The 16,829-nt window shown below is 45.2% G+C and overlaps 1 protein-coding gene across 3 annotated transcripts; it reads right to left on the bottom strand.

The window, feature by feature from the left end:
• Positions 1-604: 604 nt before the first annotated feature.
• ZNF774 (zinc finger protein 774) lies at positions 605-10,404 on the bottom strand. 3 transcript variants are annotated; one of them, XM_019983889.2, is made up of 5 exons: positions 10,305-10,404; positions 9,101-9,227; positions 7,559-7,681; positions 4,325-4,431; positions 605-3,243 (listed from the first exon to the last, which is right to left on the bottom strand). In XM_019983889.2, the coding sequence occupies exons 3-5, from the start codon at positions 7,663-7,665 to the stop codon at positions 2,003-2,005; spliced, it is 1,455 nt and encodes a 484-aa protein (XP_019839448.1). In that variant the 5' UTR covers positions 7,666-7,681; positions 9,101-9,227; positions 10,305-10,404; the 3' UTR covers positions 605-2,002. The 3 variants fall into 3 exon arrangements, with proteins under 3 accessions (XP_019839448.1, XP_019839447.1, XP_019839449.1); XM_019983888.2 differs by lacking the exon at positions 10,305-10,404 and adding an exon at positions 9,853-10,062; XM_019983890.2 differs by lacking the exons at positions 9,101-9,227; positions 10,305-10,404 and adding an exon at positions 9,853-10,079.
• Between the last annotated feature and the right edge of the window lie 6,425 nt (positions 10,405-16,829).

Genomic DNA, 16,829 nt, shown 5'->3' on the forward strand with positions numbered 1-16,829 from the left:
TAGAACTTGCATTTCTAACAAGTTCCCAGATGATGATAATGCTGCTGGTCAGGGATCACATTTTAGGAACTTACAGCACTGAATTAACCAGATTTTTTTCCCATTCAATTATCTATTTTTTAATACTTCCAGTTCAGTTTAGTCACTCAGTCATGTCTGATTCTTTGCAACCCCATGAACTGCAGCACACCAGGCTTCCCTGTCCACCACCAACTCCCAGAGCTTGCTCAAACTCATGTCCATTGAGTCGGTGATGCCATCCAACTTTCTTATCTTCTGTTGTCCCCTTCTCCTCCTGCCTTCAATCCTTCCCAGCATCAGGGTCTTTTCCAATGAGTCAGTTCTTCACATCAGGTGGCCAAATTGGAGTTTTAGCTTCAGCATCAGTCCTTCCAAAGAATATTCAAGACTGATTTCCCTGAGGATTGACTGGTTTTTTGCAGAGTTCCAAAGAATAGCAAGGAGAGATAAGAAACCTTCCTCCGTGATCAATGCAAAGAAATAGAGGAAAACAAAAGAATGGGAAAGACTAGAGATCTCTTCAAGAAAACTGGGGATACCAAGGGAATATTTCATGCAAAGATGGGCACAATAAAGGACAGAAAATTTTTAATACTTTTTATTTATTTGGCTGTACCAGCTCTTCATTGAGGCATGCAGAATCTTTAGTTGTGGCATTTGAATGCTTAGTTTCTGCAGGTGGGATCTAGTTCCCTGACCAAGGACAGAACCTGGGCCCCCTGCATTGGAAGCACAGAGTCTCAGCCACTGGACCACCAGGGAAGTCCCTCTGATCAATTATCTATTAAAGAAGGTGTATAGGTCATCAGCTGAGTTCTATCCCCTGTTATAGCACTCAGATGGCACTCCATACAATGGAAGAGGACTAGTGTTCCAAGGTTGATATATTAGTCTGTATTGACACAGAAAAGCTTGAAAGAAAAACCTTCAGTCTCCCACCTTTCTCTCCAGAGTGTTCAACACCCAACTCCCTCCTTACCCACTTACATATGCCATTGAGGATCAAGGAGCCCAGCATGGGACCCTGTAAAGCTGTTGGGAACTTAGCCTACCTCCCTGCATCATCTCCAATTTCAGAGTGGTTTGATGGACATAATATGGTTCCTTCAGTCCTGTGGTGCCTCGGAGATGCTCTAACAAACCCCAGAGCTGGTCTGTTCCATGTTGTGGAAGAGGAGACCTGCAGACAGATTCTGGCTTTTCTGTGAGTTAATTACATGACCCATAATGAGTCATTTAGGGCTTCCCTAGTGGCTCAGTGGTAAAGAATCTGCCGGCAATACAAGCATTCTGGTTTGGATCCCTGGGTCAAGAAGATCCCCTGGAGGAGGAAATGGCAACCCACTCCAGTATTCTTGCCTGGAGAATCCCATGAACAGAGGAGCCTGGTGGCCTACAGTCCCATGGAGTCAAAAAGAGTTGGACAGGACCAAAGGGACTTAGCGCACACGCAATGATAAAATGACTACATTTATCTCACTTCTCTTTTAGTAACCAGGCATCAACCATGAAACTCACATTTCTCTATGAGTCAGTCAAAAACACTGAAGGAATGCCTTTTGTGTTTAGAACACTGGACCCTCTAGGTTTATCCTGGCCATGAAAAAACAGAAAAAGAGAAAAGATTAAGGCCTGACATGAGCTACAAATGCTCAGCTTTTCTCTATTTGGAGCACTTTGAAATAATAGCGGTGGGACTTCCCTCGTGGTCCAGTGGTTGAAACTCCGGGTCGGGAAGATCTTCTGGAGAAGGAAATGGCAGTCCACTCCAGTATTCTTGCCTGGAAAATCCAATGGACAGAGGAGCTGGCGGGCTGCAGTCCCTGGAGTTGCAAAGAGTTGGACATGACTGAGCGACTGAGCATGCACACAGGGCATTAAGGTTCCACGTGCCTTGCAGCGCAGCCAAGACAAAAACAGAAACAAAGATAACAGCGATGGAAATTTGGAAGGGAGGAAAAGAAGCATTTCAGACTATTTCCTACATCAGGTGAGTGTTCTGATGGCACAAAAGGTGTGCTTTCTGCCGGAAGCTCTTGTCGCATTCACTGCAGTGAAAGGGTTTCTCTCCTGTGTGCGTTCTCTGGTGTGTGAGGAAATGGGAACGCTGATTGAAGGTTTTGCCACACTCAGGGCAGCGATAGGGTCTGTCTCCCAAGTGGATCCGCTGGTGGGTGATGAAGTGGGAGCTCTGGTTGAAGCTCTTGCCGCACTCACCACATTTATAGGGTCTTTCTCCGGTGTGGATCCGCTGGTGCTTGACCAAGGCAGAGCTGTCGGCAAAGCCCTTCCCACAGCCGTCGCACTTAAAAGGCCTCTCGCCCGTGTGTGTCCTCTGGTGCGTGACCAGGTGCGAGCTCTGACTGAAACTCTTGTGGCAGTAAGGACAGCTGAAGGGCCTTTCTCCCGAGTGAGTGCTCATGTGGGCCACAAAATGAGAGCTATCTCGGAAGCCCTTCCCACACTCAGGGCACTTGAAGGGCCGCTCTCCCGTGTGGGTTCGCTGGTGCTTAATCAGATCTGAGCTCTGGCTGAAACTCTCCCCGCAATCGAGACACCCATAGGGCTTCACTCCCGTGTGGGTCCTCTGGTGGGTGATGAAATTGGAGCTGCGACTGAAGCTCTTGTGACACTGGAGGCACATGTAGGGCTTCTCCCCCGTGTGGGTTCTTTGGTGCACTGTGAGGTGCGGTTTCCGTGCAAAAGTCTTCCCACACTCGGGGCACTGGTGGGGTCTCTCACCCGTGTGGGTTCTCTGGTGTTTGATGAGGGTCGAGCTGTCGCTGAATTTCTTCTCACACCTGTGGCACTGGTAGGGTTTCTCTCCTGTGTGTGTTCTGCGGTGGGTGACAAGGTCTGAACTCTGTTTGAAGCCTTTCCCGCACTCCATGCACTTATAGGGCCTCTCACCAGTATGGGTTCTTCGGTGCCTTATGAGATAGGAGCTCTGGTTAAAGCTTTTCCCACATTCCACACACACCAGCTTCTTTTCTATATATCCTTCCAGGAGCTTGTTTAATTCCTTCTCCTGTGAAAAGGGCCCCTGCTGACCCTCTCCCAGGAGGGTTCCATGCTGCCCTTCTAATTCAAGACCCCTCTCCCAGTTTCCTCCCCAACTAGGAGGAGGAGAAATATCTTTATTGGCCCCTTCTAAGGATGTTCCACATGGTTCTGCCGTTTCGGAAATGTCCTGATCGAGTTGTACCACCTGATTCTTAAATTCTGAAAAGTTAACAGAGTAACACAGGATGAAGTTATTACTTATCAGGAAAGGTCATCAGAAAGCAGCAAGAAAGAGTAAAATTAGTATTTTTGCTACAGACCACATTTAATCTGACTACTCTCATTCTGATTCCTGAAGAGTATATCCCTGGCGGCTTAGTGGTAAAGAATCCACCTGTCAATTCAGGAGATTCGGGATCAATCCCTGGGTCGGGAAGATCCCCTAGAGGAGGATATGGCAACCCACTCCAGTTTTCTTGCCTAGAGAATCCCATGTACAGAGGAGCCTGGCAGGCTACAGACTATGGGGTCGCAAAAGAGTCAGACATGACTTAGCAACTAAACATCAATCAGGAAAGATCAGCAGAAAGCAGCAAAAAGATTAAAATTAGTGTTTTTGCAACAGACGACATTTAGTCTGACTACTCTCATTTTGATTCCTGAAGAGTTCACTGAAGATCACTGAGCTTCCCATTCATGACATAAGCAATTCCCAAGCCCTTTTTATTTTAAGATGGTCCAATGAACCTTGAGGTGACCTTGATATCAAGAGTAAAACACGTATTGTCAGAACTGGGCAACTTTTTTCAATGATGTTAGAATCTAGACAAAAGTGAAATGTTTAATTTAAATGAAGACCTTATTTGGTCAATGACTGATGGTCCAGGAAGTCAAAGTACAACTTCTAATAGCAAGAGCAAAGTCTAGGGGAGGATTTCCCTGCTGGCTCAGTGGTGAAGAATTTGCCTGCCAATACAGGGGATGCAGGTTCAATCCCTGGTCAGGGATGATCCCACAGTCTGCAGGACAACTAAGCCTGTGAACCACAACTACTGAGCCCACGAGCTCTAAAGCCTGCACATTGTAATAAGAGAAACCACTGCAATGAGAAGCCCATGCACCGCAAGTAGAGAGTAACCCCTGCTTGCCACAACTAGAGAAAGCCCACAGGAAGCAATGAAGACCCAGCACAGCCAAAAATAAATAATTTTTTTAAAAAAGTCTAGGGCAGCATTCCAAATTCCTTAACTAAACAAGGGCTGAAATGTTAGACTTCCACGCACCAGGTAACACATCTCACCTGTGTGACTTTCCCTCAGGATCTTCCTTGCCTCAAAATTTTGCAGTGGTAGGACCCATGCCTCTTCTTTCTGCTCCAGCTGGGAGGTTACACTTGGTTTTGAAATCCTATAAGGAAGGTGAACACAGAATGTTAATTTCAGCCATCATATAAGGCTTGAGAAAATGCAATCCCCTCTTCTTCCCCAGGTACAGGAGACCACCCCAGGAAATTCTCATGTATGTTCGGTGGTCCAGTGGTTACAAATCTACCTGCCAATACGGGGGACACAGATTAGATCCCTGGTCTGTTTGGGGAACATTCCACATGCTGCGGGACAACTAAGCCAGTGCACCAGAACTACCGAGCCCTGGCTCCAGAGCCTGTGCTCTGCAGTGAGGAGCCACTGTAATGAGGAAACTGTGCACTGAACTAGAGGAGCCTGTGTGCAGCAACAGAGACCCAGTGCAGCCAAAAATAAATAAATAAAAATGAAAAGGGCAGCCATGATGTCGTGATAAAACAGGGTGATCTCCCTAAGAGGCTGAGAAAAAGCTCTTTGCTTCCCATTAAAAAAAAATCAGACTTGGGTGATAGAAACTCTAGAATAAGCACAATAACTCATCCCTCAAGGCACAAGGCTAAACTCATGTGGAGAGATAACTTTATCAAAACAAAGCTGCCATGACCTCACCCTTAGAAAGAATCAAGGAAGTTAACTATAATGTTTGGTTTTTAAATTTTCCCAGAAGAGCAGCAGTCAATATAACCATGAGAAAAAGACAAACACTTGTAGAGAAAAAAAAAAAAGGGACAAAGGACATGAATGGGCAATTCACAAAAGAAAATAAAGCAGCCTATAAATATGTGAAAAACTTTTAACTCATCATTAGCCAAAGAAATTCAAATTAAAACAATGACACACAGGGAATACAGTATAAAGGTAAAGAGGTGTAAACTCAAGAGTCTTATTGTCTGAATTTGAATCCTAACTATGTCTCTGACTAGATGTGTGACCTCAGGAAAGTTACTTAAGCTCCTTGTGTCTCTGTGTCTTCATCTATAAATTAGGGAAAATGACAAAACCCACCTTAGGGCTTCCCTGGTGCCTCAGTAGTAAAGGATCCGATGCCAATGCAGGAGGCATGGGTTTGAACCCCTGGTCTAGGAGGATCCCACATGCCATGGAACTACTATGTCCCAAAAGTCACTAATACAGGGAACACAGGTTCAATTCCTGGTTTGGGTGTTAGGTCTCACATGCTGAGGGGCAACTAAGCCCACAACTACTGAGCCTGTACTCTAGGGCCCGGGAGTACTCTAGGGTCCACGTGCCATGATTACTGAAGCCCGAGCGCCCAAGAGCTCAAGCTCTGTAACAAGAGAAGCCACTGCAATGAGAAGCCCTTGCACTGCAACTAGAAAATAGTCTGTGCAGCAACAAAGACCCAGCACAGCCAAAAATAAATAAATTTAATTAAAAAGACCTACCTTACAGAGTTGTCATGAGGATTAAATGATTAAGTCCTCAATAAATGTTAGCTATCACTATTATTTTACCTACATTCTTAGATTACGATACCCCGCATGATAGATAGAATATGAAGAAATAGACACTTCATATAATGCTAACAGGAATAAATAAATTGATTCAGTCTTTTTGGAAGACATTTGGCAAAAATACCAAATATCTTAGAAATGTATCTATTCTCAAACCCAGAAATTTCTAGAGAGTCTAAAGAAGTGAACAAAAGTAAACAAACAAAAAAGGACATTGTGCAAAAAATATACATATTAGCCAACTGTTAACTAATTATTTCAATAAACAAGACTTTAAAAAAGACAATAAGTTAAGACAGCCTCATCACAATACTGGTGAAAATTTAAAATGACCCAAATAGCTCCCAACAAAGAAATAATTTCACTTGATTGAGCCATCCAAAATTGCCAGTTTATAGGTTAAAAATAGTCCAAAAACAGTCATATGTATGGTTCAATTTAATGTAATTACTGTATTCCATACAATAAAATACTAAGTAGTTACTTTAAGTAATGTACAGATACTATTGTCAAAATATATTCACAGTACATTGTGTAAGAAAGTAAGATATACCACTGAATATTCAGTATGATCCCAATCATTTTTATTTTCTTTTTTTTTTTAATTGTATATATGCTTAGGAAAATGGCTGGAAGGGCCATAACTCTTCATAGATGACTTTTGTTTTCATTTTGCTTATCTTTTCCTTTAGTGAATATATATTATTTGTGTAATAGATATGAAGTAAAGCAGAAAGAACCTGGGTTTGATCCCTAGGTTGGGAAGATTCCCTGGAGAAGGAAATGGCAACCCACTCCAGTATCTTGCCTGGAGAATCCTATGGATGGAGGAACCTGGTAGCTTACAGTCCATGGGGTAGCAAAGAGTGGGACACAACTGAGCGATTTCACTTTCACTTTCACTTTCAAAGCAGAAAGGAGGAGAGACATCCCAGAAAGAAGGTGATCCAGTGTTTAAGAATCCGTGCTTCCACCACAAGGGACGTTAGGGATTTAAGATCCTGGGTACCCACTCCAGTGTTCTTGCCTGGAGAATCCCAGGGATGGGGGAGCCTGGTGGGCTGCCGTCTATGGGGTCGCACAGAGTCAGACACGACTGAAGCGACTTAGCAGCAGCAGCAGCAGCAGTGCCTCATGGTACAGCCCCCAAAAAAGGCAGAATTCCCATGGTATTTTAGAAAGAGCACTGGAGGGGTCAGTTTGTTTGTTTAAGTGATGGGAAAAAAACTCTGGGGAGAGCACCTTCCCTTTTCCACAAAGACCTGGGTTGGGCTCACTTTTGCCACTTAACTTTTAGTCTCAGGGTCCTCAGCTGGAAAAGGTGAATGAAAATACATATATCAAAGGGTTATGGTAAGATATCAATCAGAAAAATATCAAAGAAATCTGAAAACCACTAAGTGCCATAAAAATAGAAGTCATTCTTTTTCTGCCAGTGAGGTGACAATTACTCTCACAGAGAGCTGGAGCTCTAAGAGACCAACATCCCCACCACTTAGATCTGGGCCCTCTCAAAGTGACTAAGATAAAGGGACTTCCCTGGTGGTCCTATGGTTAGGACTCCAAGATCCATTGCGTAGGGGCATGGGTTCAATCGCTGGTCAGAGAACTAAAATCCCACCAGCCACTCGGCACAACCAAAAAATTTAAAAATTATATTAATAAAACTAAGATGAAGGAAAATTGCATCCTTACCCTTTGAGAGCCCATTCTTGTATCTGTGCTGGGTGGTATCCCTGAAGAGGACTCTCTAAACAGTGTCCAGGTAATCCACTTGTCCCTGAAGTCCCCAGCCACATCATTGAGGGTCATCAGTTCCTAAAGCAAGAGATCTCAGTATGCATCAATAGTTCTCTAGACATTCTCACCATTATCTCAAAACCAAAAGACAGCTACCACTACACCCAAACAAAAACCCCCTCAACCAGAACAGCTCTGAGGTAAATGCTGAAAAAAGTCTGTAAAGTCAAAGCTATGGTTTTTTCATTAGTCACGTACGGATGTGAGAGTTGGACCATAAAGGGGCTGAGTGCTGAAGAATTGATGATTTCAAATTATGGTGCTGGAGAAGACTCTTGAGAGTCCTTTGGACAGCAAGGAGATCAGACCAGTCAATCCTAAAGGAAATCAACCCTGAATATTCACTGGAAGGACTGATGTTGAAGCTAAAGCTCCAATATTTTGACCACCTGATGCAAAGAGCCAACTCATTGGAAAAGAGTCTGATGCTGGGAAAGATTGAAGGCAGGAGGAGAAGGGGCCAGCAGAGCATGACATGGTTAGATAGCGTCAACAACTCAATGGACATGAATCTGAGCAAATTCAGGGAGATACTGGAGGTCAGGGAAGCCTGGCATGCTACGGTCCATGGGGTTGCAAAGAGTTGGACACGACTTAGAGACTGAACAACAACAATAACAAATGCTGTCAACAATAGAAGGGATGCTCTTCTTTTCTGCTTTTACATAATCATTCCTGTGGCCAAATTTCTTATCACAAAGTGAGGACTGAGCCTCCAAACACATTTGTAGAACCCTCACTCTTTTGAAGACATGACTGTTTTGAGGAAGAAATTGTCCACAATGGACAAGAAAAACAGAGGCGAGTATGTGGGTATAACTCGATTTCTGGAAAGCACTGGATTCTCTCCAACGACATTTTCCTCAGCTAGGAGATTTCGGATTTAATTAGACTTAGATTAGTTATGAGAAAGGCTGACTTTTCTTGTCTTGTAGATTTAGTATCAATTTCAAGAGCTAAATTGGGCAGAAGTCCAAAGGGAACTGTCCTAGGTATCATTCTATTTCAAGGTTTAATGCAGTCAGAAGTGGGACTCAAAAGACACAGATTGAAAAAAAAAACATGGATAAACTGTAAAATTAAGTGAAATTTAATGGGGATAAGCATAAAACAAAATATTTGGGGGATGAAAACAATCATTAAGACATTAATAAAATCAACATCAGTATCATGAAGAAATTACTTGGGGGGAGATGGTTAGGCTACTGAATGAATCATTAAGTCATTCAGTAATCAATATGCTGTAAGGCAGTAGGAGTCACAAAAAATATATAAGATAATGTTGGGTTTTTTGTTCATTTTTCCACTTAAAGAGTTTCTAATAGAAACAAATACAAGTTAGCAAGCTGAATCTGCTACAAAGAATTCTGCGTTTCAGTGGAGAATGGACTAGAACTGGGGTGAGGAAGTTTGACTCTTTTTCATCTTTTGTCTTACCTGTCGCAGCACCTGGTACTACTAGAACACACAAACACTTTTCCTGGGAACACTGATGCATTTATAGACATTGCTACTGGCCACTTAGAATGTACTGGGAATACATGTCATCTCTCTGGTTTAAAACCTTAATTAAAAAAAAAAAATGTCATTAGGATGCGAACACTGTCATGAGCCTGAGCAAACATTTTATTTCTACATCCATTACAGACCCACAGCAGGGCCCCCCTGCAAGAGACAGCGGGATGGAGAACTCTTAGGGTTAGACAAACGCTGTTTCCCACCCAGTGTGTTGCCCCCTGTACAGGTGACCTCAGGTGACCTCAAAGGCCCTAGAGCCTGTGGTGCTGTGACTAAGTGCCACTGTGAGAAGCACTAGTTGGTTCACTGGGTTTATTAATAGGAACATGACCGTATGGCTAGGACCGAGACCCATTCTCCTCCCTCGCGGTGCTACAGGCCCTAATCTGGGTGCAGCGATCAGAGGGTCGCAAAGCTAAACTGAAACCAGAAGACTATCACCGAGGAGCAAAAAAAAAGAAAGAAAGAAAAAAAGACTAAGAGGATGAGCTATCCCGACGCCGGCAGAGAAAAGTGCAGCCACCTCTCCCACACCTCAGCAAGACCCGTGGGCTCTGAAAAGCGAACGCAGGGACCCAGCGGGGACAACCTCGAGGCGCTGGGCGAGCCCCATCCACGCCCCTCAGCAGCTCCGAGGCTGCAGCCGCCGTCTCCTTCCCCGGATCACTCACCGCCCCCGGGCCCAGCCCCGGATGGGACACCGAGCGAAGGTCCTCCACCACCGAGCCGCAGCCGGCCCGCTACGCCGCGGCGGTTCTGCCCCGACCGGAATTCGTGACAGGGCTGTGGGGACACAGGTGGGACGCCCGGCAAGGCAGCCAGCAGCCGGAAAACACCGCCCCCGTCCTCTTGCCATTGGCCTCTCAGCTTTTAGGCCGAGAAGTCTTCCCCGTCCATAGGCTGAGAGAGATTTCAATCACCGCGGAGCCTTTTGGGAAATGTAGTTCTGAGCGAGCCCTCAAAGGCTTGGGAGTCCCGGAAAGCCGGGTTCCCAGCGGTGACAAGTATACTAAACCCAGTTCCCGAGCTACCTGGTCGCTAGGACCGCCTCTTCGGAGCTGAGAAGGGGATCCAAGGACTATAATCAGAGAGGGATCTGAAGATGCGAACCTCCGGGCCTCACCTGACTGGCGCAGAGCAGCCCGGTACCAAACACGGCATCTCCCGCGCTCTGCCACCTAGCCTTCCAGAGAGAGGAGCAGCTCGGCGCTACGACCTTGGGGTGCAGCCTCCTCTGCCGGGTCCCCGCCCTAACCCGGGGCGGCCAGAGCCTGAATGGTGTGTCCCGTCGCCAAGTTCCGGGCCAACTCAGACTGGACATAACAGACCTCAGTCAGGAGCCGTTAAGTGGAAAACAGACTTTCTGCTTTCCTGTATTAGCAGCACAATTCTAAGGCGAATCTCCTTTCCATTATAGCCAGAGGAAACCTGCGAGAGCGTCAAGTATTCTAGGAAATGTCGTATTGGGTTCCAAACTGTGGAGATTCCTGGATCTTACCTGAGAACCAGTGTTCACTTGGGGGCCAGTGTAGAGGGTGTGTGGGGGAGGCGGGGACTACCTAAAAAATAATGAAAGCCTTTCCTTACAATGAAAAGGTATGCCTATCTACTCTGTTGTTTCACTGCAATTTAAAAAAAAGAAAGTACATCGGCAGAAAACCGAAAACAGAATTACCATATGATCCAACAATCCACTCCCGGGACTATACCTGGATAAAACTGTAATTTAAAAAGCTTCATGCACCCCTATCTTCATAGCAGCACTGTTCACAACAGCCAAAACATGGAAACAGCCTAAGTGTCCACAGACAGATGAGTGGCTAAAGATGTGTTATGTACATGCAATGGGATACTACTCAGTTATTAAAAAGAACAAAACAATGCCATTTGCAGCAACATGGATGGATCAAGAGATTATCATGTTAAGTGAAGTAAGTCAGAAAGACAAATACCACATGATGTCACTTAAATGTGGAATCTAAAATATAACACAAATGAACCTATCCCTGAAGCAGAAATAGATTCACAGACATAGAGAGCAGACTTGTGGTTGCTAAGGGGTGGTGGGAAGGGAGAGGGATGGACTTGGGAGTCCAGACAAGGGAGAGTTTGGGATTGTCAGATGAAAACTACTAACATTACATTTAGAATGAATATACAACAAGGTCCTACTGTGTAGTGCAAGGAACTGTATTCACTATCCTGTGATAAACCATTATGGAAAAGACTAGATATATTAGATATAACAAGTATATATATAGGAATGTGTGAAAGTGAAAGTTTTAGTCACCCAGTCATGTCTAACTCTTCGTGACCCCATGGACCGTAGCCCGGCAGGCTCCTCTGGATATGGAATTCTCCGACAAGACACTGGAGTGGATTGTCATTCTATTCTCCAGGGGATTTTCCAAACCTAGGGATTAAGCCCTGGTCTCCTGCATGGCAGGAAGATTCTATACTGTCTTAGCCACCAGGGAAGCCCATTTAGGAATATATATAGGTATAAAAAATATGTATAGGTATATAATTGACTCACTGCTGTAAAGGAGAGATTGGCACAACATTGTAAATCAACTATACCTCAGGTTTTAAAATAGTAATGACAAAAAGACAACAATGGATAGGAAAAAAAGGAAAAGTACATTTTGTGATGGACTGTAAAAAGCTGAGAATTACCAGCCAATGAGCTAACCGCAGAAGATACCTTTGATGCTAATTCAACCATTCTCCAGCAAACATGCATGATGTGTCTTCTAACAAATATTCACTGGGAGTGTTCTATGCTCAAGAACACTGTGGTTACCCACAGGAATCACACATGGTCCTTGCTCTCATGAAGCTCACGGCCCGATAGGGGAGATAAGCCAAGTAAGACACAAAAATACGAAGTTAATATTCTGTCTTTTCTTCTTTGTTTCATTTAACCAGAGGGATTCAGTTAGTATCTGCAACATAATTGTAGTCATCTGCAAGGTAACCACAATAGCAGTTTAGAGCTTTCTGTCCACTATAAACCAATGTCTGGGTTTACTTTTCAGCAACAGCAGGGGACATCCAGGATACCAAGAGTTTTTTAGGACTCATGGGGCTGGAGCACAGTTCAGGCCCTAGAGAACCAAAGGCATCTCTCGACCTCTCAGGGGTCTTTCTTGTATTCTGCCATTGATGGGGGGAGATTCCTTAGCTCTCCAATCAGTAGGGAGTGTGAAGGGAAGATGAGGGAAGACTCATAGAACCTGGCTAACGCTTATTCCCTGCCTCTTCTTTCTCTCTCTCTCTGACTTGTCTCTTTTGCCCCAGTCTTTTTAAAAAAATAATTTATTTACTTATTATTTTTGGCTACACTGGATCTCTGGTGCTCCATGCAGGCTTTCTCTAGTTGCTGTGAGCAAGATCTACTCTCTAACTGCAGTGCGTGGGCTTCTCACTGCAGTGACTTCTCTTACTGTGGAGCAGGCGCTTTAGGGTGCTCGGACTTCCATAGTTGCAGCTCCCAGGCTCTAGAGCACAGGCTCAACAGTTGTGGCACACAGGCTTAGTTGCTCTAAGGTATGTGGGATCCTCCTAGACCAGAGATCGAACCCGTGTCTCCTGCATTGACAGGCGGATTCTTTACCACTGAGACACGAGGGAAGCCCTGTGCCGAAGTCTTTTAGTTACCATCATCAGATATGTGGCGAAAAAGTGAAGACAGGATTGGGAGAGCAGAGAAACTCTGTGTCCACAGGAGAAGTCAGTAGAGGAAATGAGACCATGTGCCACAGGTGGCCACTTGGAGAGAGGACCGTGGCCTGATGGGATCTGGGTGCTTGAGTGTGGCTAAGAGGAGGGGAGGGAAGCTGTGAGAGTATCTCATGGAGAAAGATTTTTGGCAGGTGCTATAACAAATTTTTAAGACAGGGAGTATATTTGTTATCTATGGGTGCATAACAAACTACCCCCAAGCTTTGTAGTCTAAAACAACATTTATTAATATTTACTTATTTGGCACCATCAGGTCTTTATTGTGGCTCCAGCTTAGTTGCCTGGTAATGTGGGATCTTAGTTCCCCAACCAGGGATGGAACCCACATCCCCTGCGTTGGAAGGCAGATTCTTAACCACTGAGCCACCAGGGAAGTCCCCAAAACAACATTTAGTATCTTACAGTTCCTGTGAGTCAGGAATCTAGAAGACTTAGCTGAGTGTCACTGGCTGAGGGTCTCTCACGAGGCAGCTGTCTAGATGTTGGTTGGAGCTGCTGTTATCTGAAGTTTTGACTGGGGCTGAACCTGCTTCCGAGATCACTCATCCAGCGGTTTCCTCAGACAGGCCTGTCTTCATCACACCGCAGCTGGTTTCCCCAGAGTGAGTGATCTAAGAGAGCTAGGAAGAGGAGCTAACCTGATCTTGAAAGCGATATACTACCCCTGGCACAGTGTGGGAGAGGACTACACAAGCACATGAACAGCAGGAGGCAAGAATCACTGAGGAACTTCCCTGGTGGGCCAGTGGTTAAGAGTCCACCTCCCAGTGCAGGGAACTGGGGTTCAATCCCTGGTCATGAAACTAGATCTCACATGCTGCAGTGAAGACCCAGCACAGCCAAAGGTGGGTGGGGGTGGCGGGGAGGAATCACTGTGGCTGTCTCAAGTCTAAAACCAATATTAAGACATTTTCCTCATGACTAATCTCAAAGTCCTGTGACACCCCTTTTGGAAACTTATAGTAGAGATCTATATGTATGGGGAAATTAGGGGTGGGGTGTGGTCACAATGCCCACACTATGAGTGAGATGTACAATTTTTTTTTAAGTATCTCTGTGATGGCTCAGATGGTAAAGAATCCACCTGCAATGTAGGAAAGCCAGGTTTGGTCCCTGGGTCAGGAAGATCCCCTGGAGAAGGGAATGGCAACCCACTCCAGTATTCTTGCCTGGAGAATTCCATAGACAGACGAGCCTGGTGGGCTACAGTGCATGGGGTCACAAAGTGTTGGACACGACTGAATGATTAACACTTTCACTCAGTTCAGTTCAGTCATTCAGTGTCCGACTCTTTGAGACCCCATGAGCCACAGCACGCCAGGCCTCCCTGTCCATCACCAACTCCCGGAGTTCACCCAAACTCATGTGCATCAAGTCGGTGATGCCATCCAGCCATCTCATCCTCTGTCGTCCCCTTCTCCTCCTGCCCCCAATCCCTCCCAGCATCAGGGTCTTTTCCAATGAGTCAACTCTGCCCGTGAGGTGGCCAAAGTATTGGAGTTTCAGCCTTAGCATCAGTCCTTCCAATGAACACCCAGGACTGGTCTCCTTTAGAATGGACTGGTTGGATCTCCTTGCAGTCCAAGGAACTCGCAAGAGGCTTCTCCAACACCACAGTTCAAAAGCATCAATTCTTCGGCACTCAGCTTTTTTCACAGTCCAACTCTCACATCCATACATGACCACTGGAAAAACCATAGCCTTGACTAGACAGACCTTTGTTGGCAAAGTAATGTCTCTGCTTTTGAATATGCTATCTAGGTTGGTCATAACTTTCCTTCCAATTAATTAAAATTCCTTCCAAATTCCTTCCAATTCCTTCCAAAAAATTAAAATTAAAATTAATTGAAATTAAAAGTAAGCGTCTTTTAATTTCATGGCTGCAATCACCATCTGCAGTGATTTTGAAGCCCCCCAAAATTAAGTCTGACACTGTTTCCACTGTTTCCCCATCTATTTCCCATGAAGTGATGGGACCAGATGATCTTAGTTTTCTGAATGTTGAGCTTTAAGCCAACTTTTTCACTCTCCTCTTTCACTTTCATCAAGAGGCTTTCTTCCACATAATTAAACTTAGATTTCTCAGTTCTTCAGCTTACCAGCTAACAGTCTCTTCTGGGTTTAAACAAAGCCAGTTTGGGGTAAATCTTGGTCAATTTGAAATTCAAACTCCCTCTGAAACTGTCTCCTCCAAAGTTCTTCTCTCCACTTCTTCTTCCAAAGATGTTATTTTGGTCCAAGGGGAAAGGACCCTGGTTCTCCAGCTGACCTTCCCTGGCTCCTGCTTGCTCCCCTGAGGTTCAGCTCACCTTACCACATGTCTGCTTTGGCCTCTGTACTGGTCGTACCCCTGCCTGACCCATTCAAGCCTGAAGCTCTGTTTTCTCTGCTGCCTTCTTCGGCTACTACCCAGGAGTCTTGGTCCCTTGGGATGCTTCCTAGCTTTAGCTACCTCAGTCCCCTCAATGGGAGCTCGTAGGGACTTCTGAAACCCTTCATACTTCATAGCATCAGAGAAGCCTTCAGGGCTACCTATAGTCCTCTTTCTGCTCAATTCACCTGTGGCTGCCATTTCCACCTATTGTAACTGCCTCATGGATGCTCTATGAGTCAGTTTCCTTTAATGGTTCAAAAAATAATAGGCTGTACTTTTCATGTTTCAGCTTCCCTTTCAACCTCTCTGGGGTTCTTATCATCATTCCCTCCCCCCTCACTCATGATAAATTCCCTGGCCTACTTTTAGTGGCTGCCTGGAAGTCCATTTATAAGGAACTGCACTTGGCCATGGGTAAGAGGAACCTGACCACTGTGGTTTAGCCAAATCAGGGGTTATTTTTCTCATGTATCAAGAAGTATAGGGCTGGTGCAGGAAGTCTAGGATGACATCAAGGACCCAGGCATGGACTTCCCTGGCAGTCCAGTGGTTGTAGGGGGCACAGGCTTGATCCCTATTTGGGGAACTGAGATCCCATGTGCCACACGGTGAGGCCAAACACTTAAAAAAAAAAAGGATCTTGACATCTTCTGTCTTCCTGCTCTGCCAAATTTAGTGTGTGGCTCTTGTCCTCATGGTCACTTCCAGTCATCATGTTTACATTCCAGAATAGAATAGAATACTATTCTGTCATTAAATGCTATTATCATTGATTTTTTTTTTACGAGTGGCAACAGTTATTGAAATATAATCCCGTTTGTATGTAGCATTTGTCATTTGTCTACCAGCACGCTATCCTTCCATGGGCAATGGCACCTGACCTTTCTTTCTTTCTTTTTGAAAAATGTATTTATTTGGCTGCACTGGGTATTAGTTACAGCACGTGGGACCCTTTTAGTCGTGACATGTGGGATCTAGTTCCCAGATCAGAGATCAGACCTGCACTCCCTAAATTAGGAGCTCAGAGTCTTAGCCACTGGACCACCAGGGAGTGAAAGTCACTCAGTTGTGTCCGGCTCTTGGTGACCCCATGGACTGTAGCCCGCCAGGCTCCTCTGTTCATGGGATTCTCCAGACAAGGATACTGGAGTGGGTTGCCTATCACTTCTCCAGGGCATCTCCCCAACCCAGGGATAGAAACGGGGTCTCCTGCATTGCGGGTGGGTTCTTTACCACCCGAGTCGCAATCTCTCTTTAGAAAACAGCACCTAGTGGTTCCGATGGGAACTGCCACCTTATTAGGCCACCTCTGTCTCTGGGTTTGGATTAGAGGTGGCACTTGACCAGCCCTGAGGCAACCACAGTACTGGGTCACTTTTCACATGACAATTTGTCAGGGAACATGGGAGTAACCCAAGCTGAGCCTTTGAGGGACCTTCCCTGGGACTTTTTAAGTTAAAACTAAAAGGGAAAGACCTTTCCCTCTTTGGAATTGAAAATGAGAAGATGTGAGTTTGCAGGGCAGTGGCA

The sequence above is a fragment of the Bos indicus genome, chromosome 21 (assembly GCF_029378745.1).
Source record: "Bos indicus isolate NIAB-ARS_2022 breed Sahiwal x Tharparkar chromosome 21, NIAB-ARS_B.indTharparkar_mat_pri_1.0, whole genome shotgun sequence".
In the NCBI taxonomy this organism is placed as follows: domain Eukaryota; kingdom Metazoa; phylum Chordata; class Mammalia; order Artiodactyla; family Bovidae; genus Bos; species Bos indicus.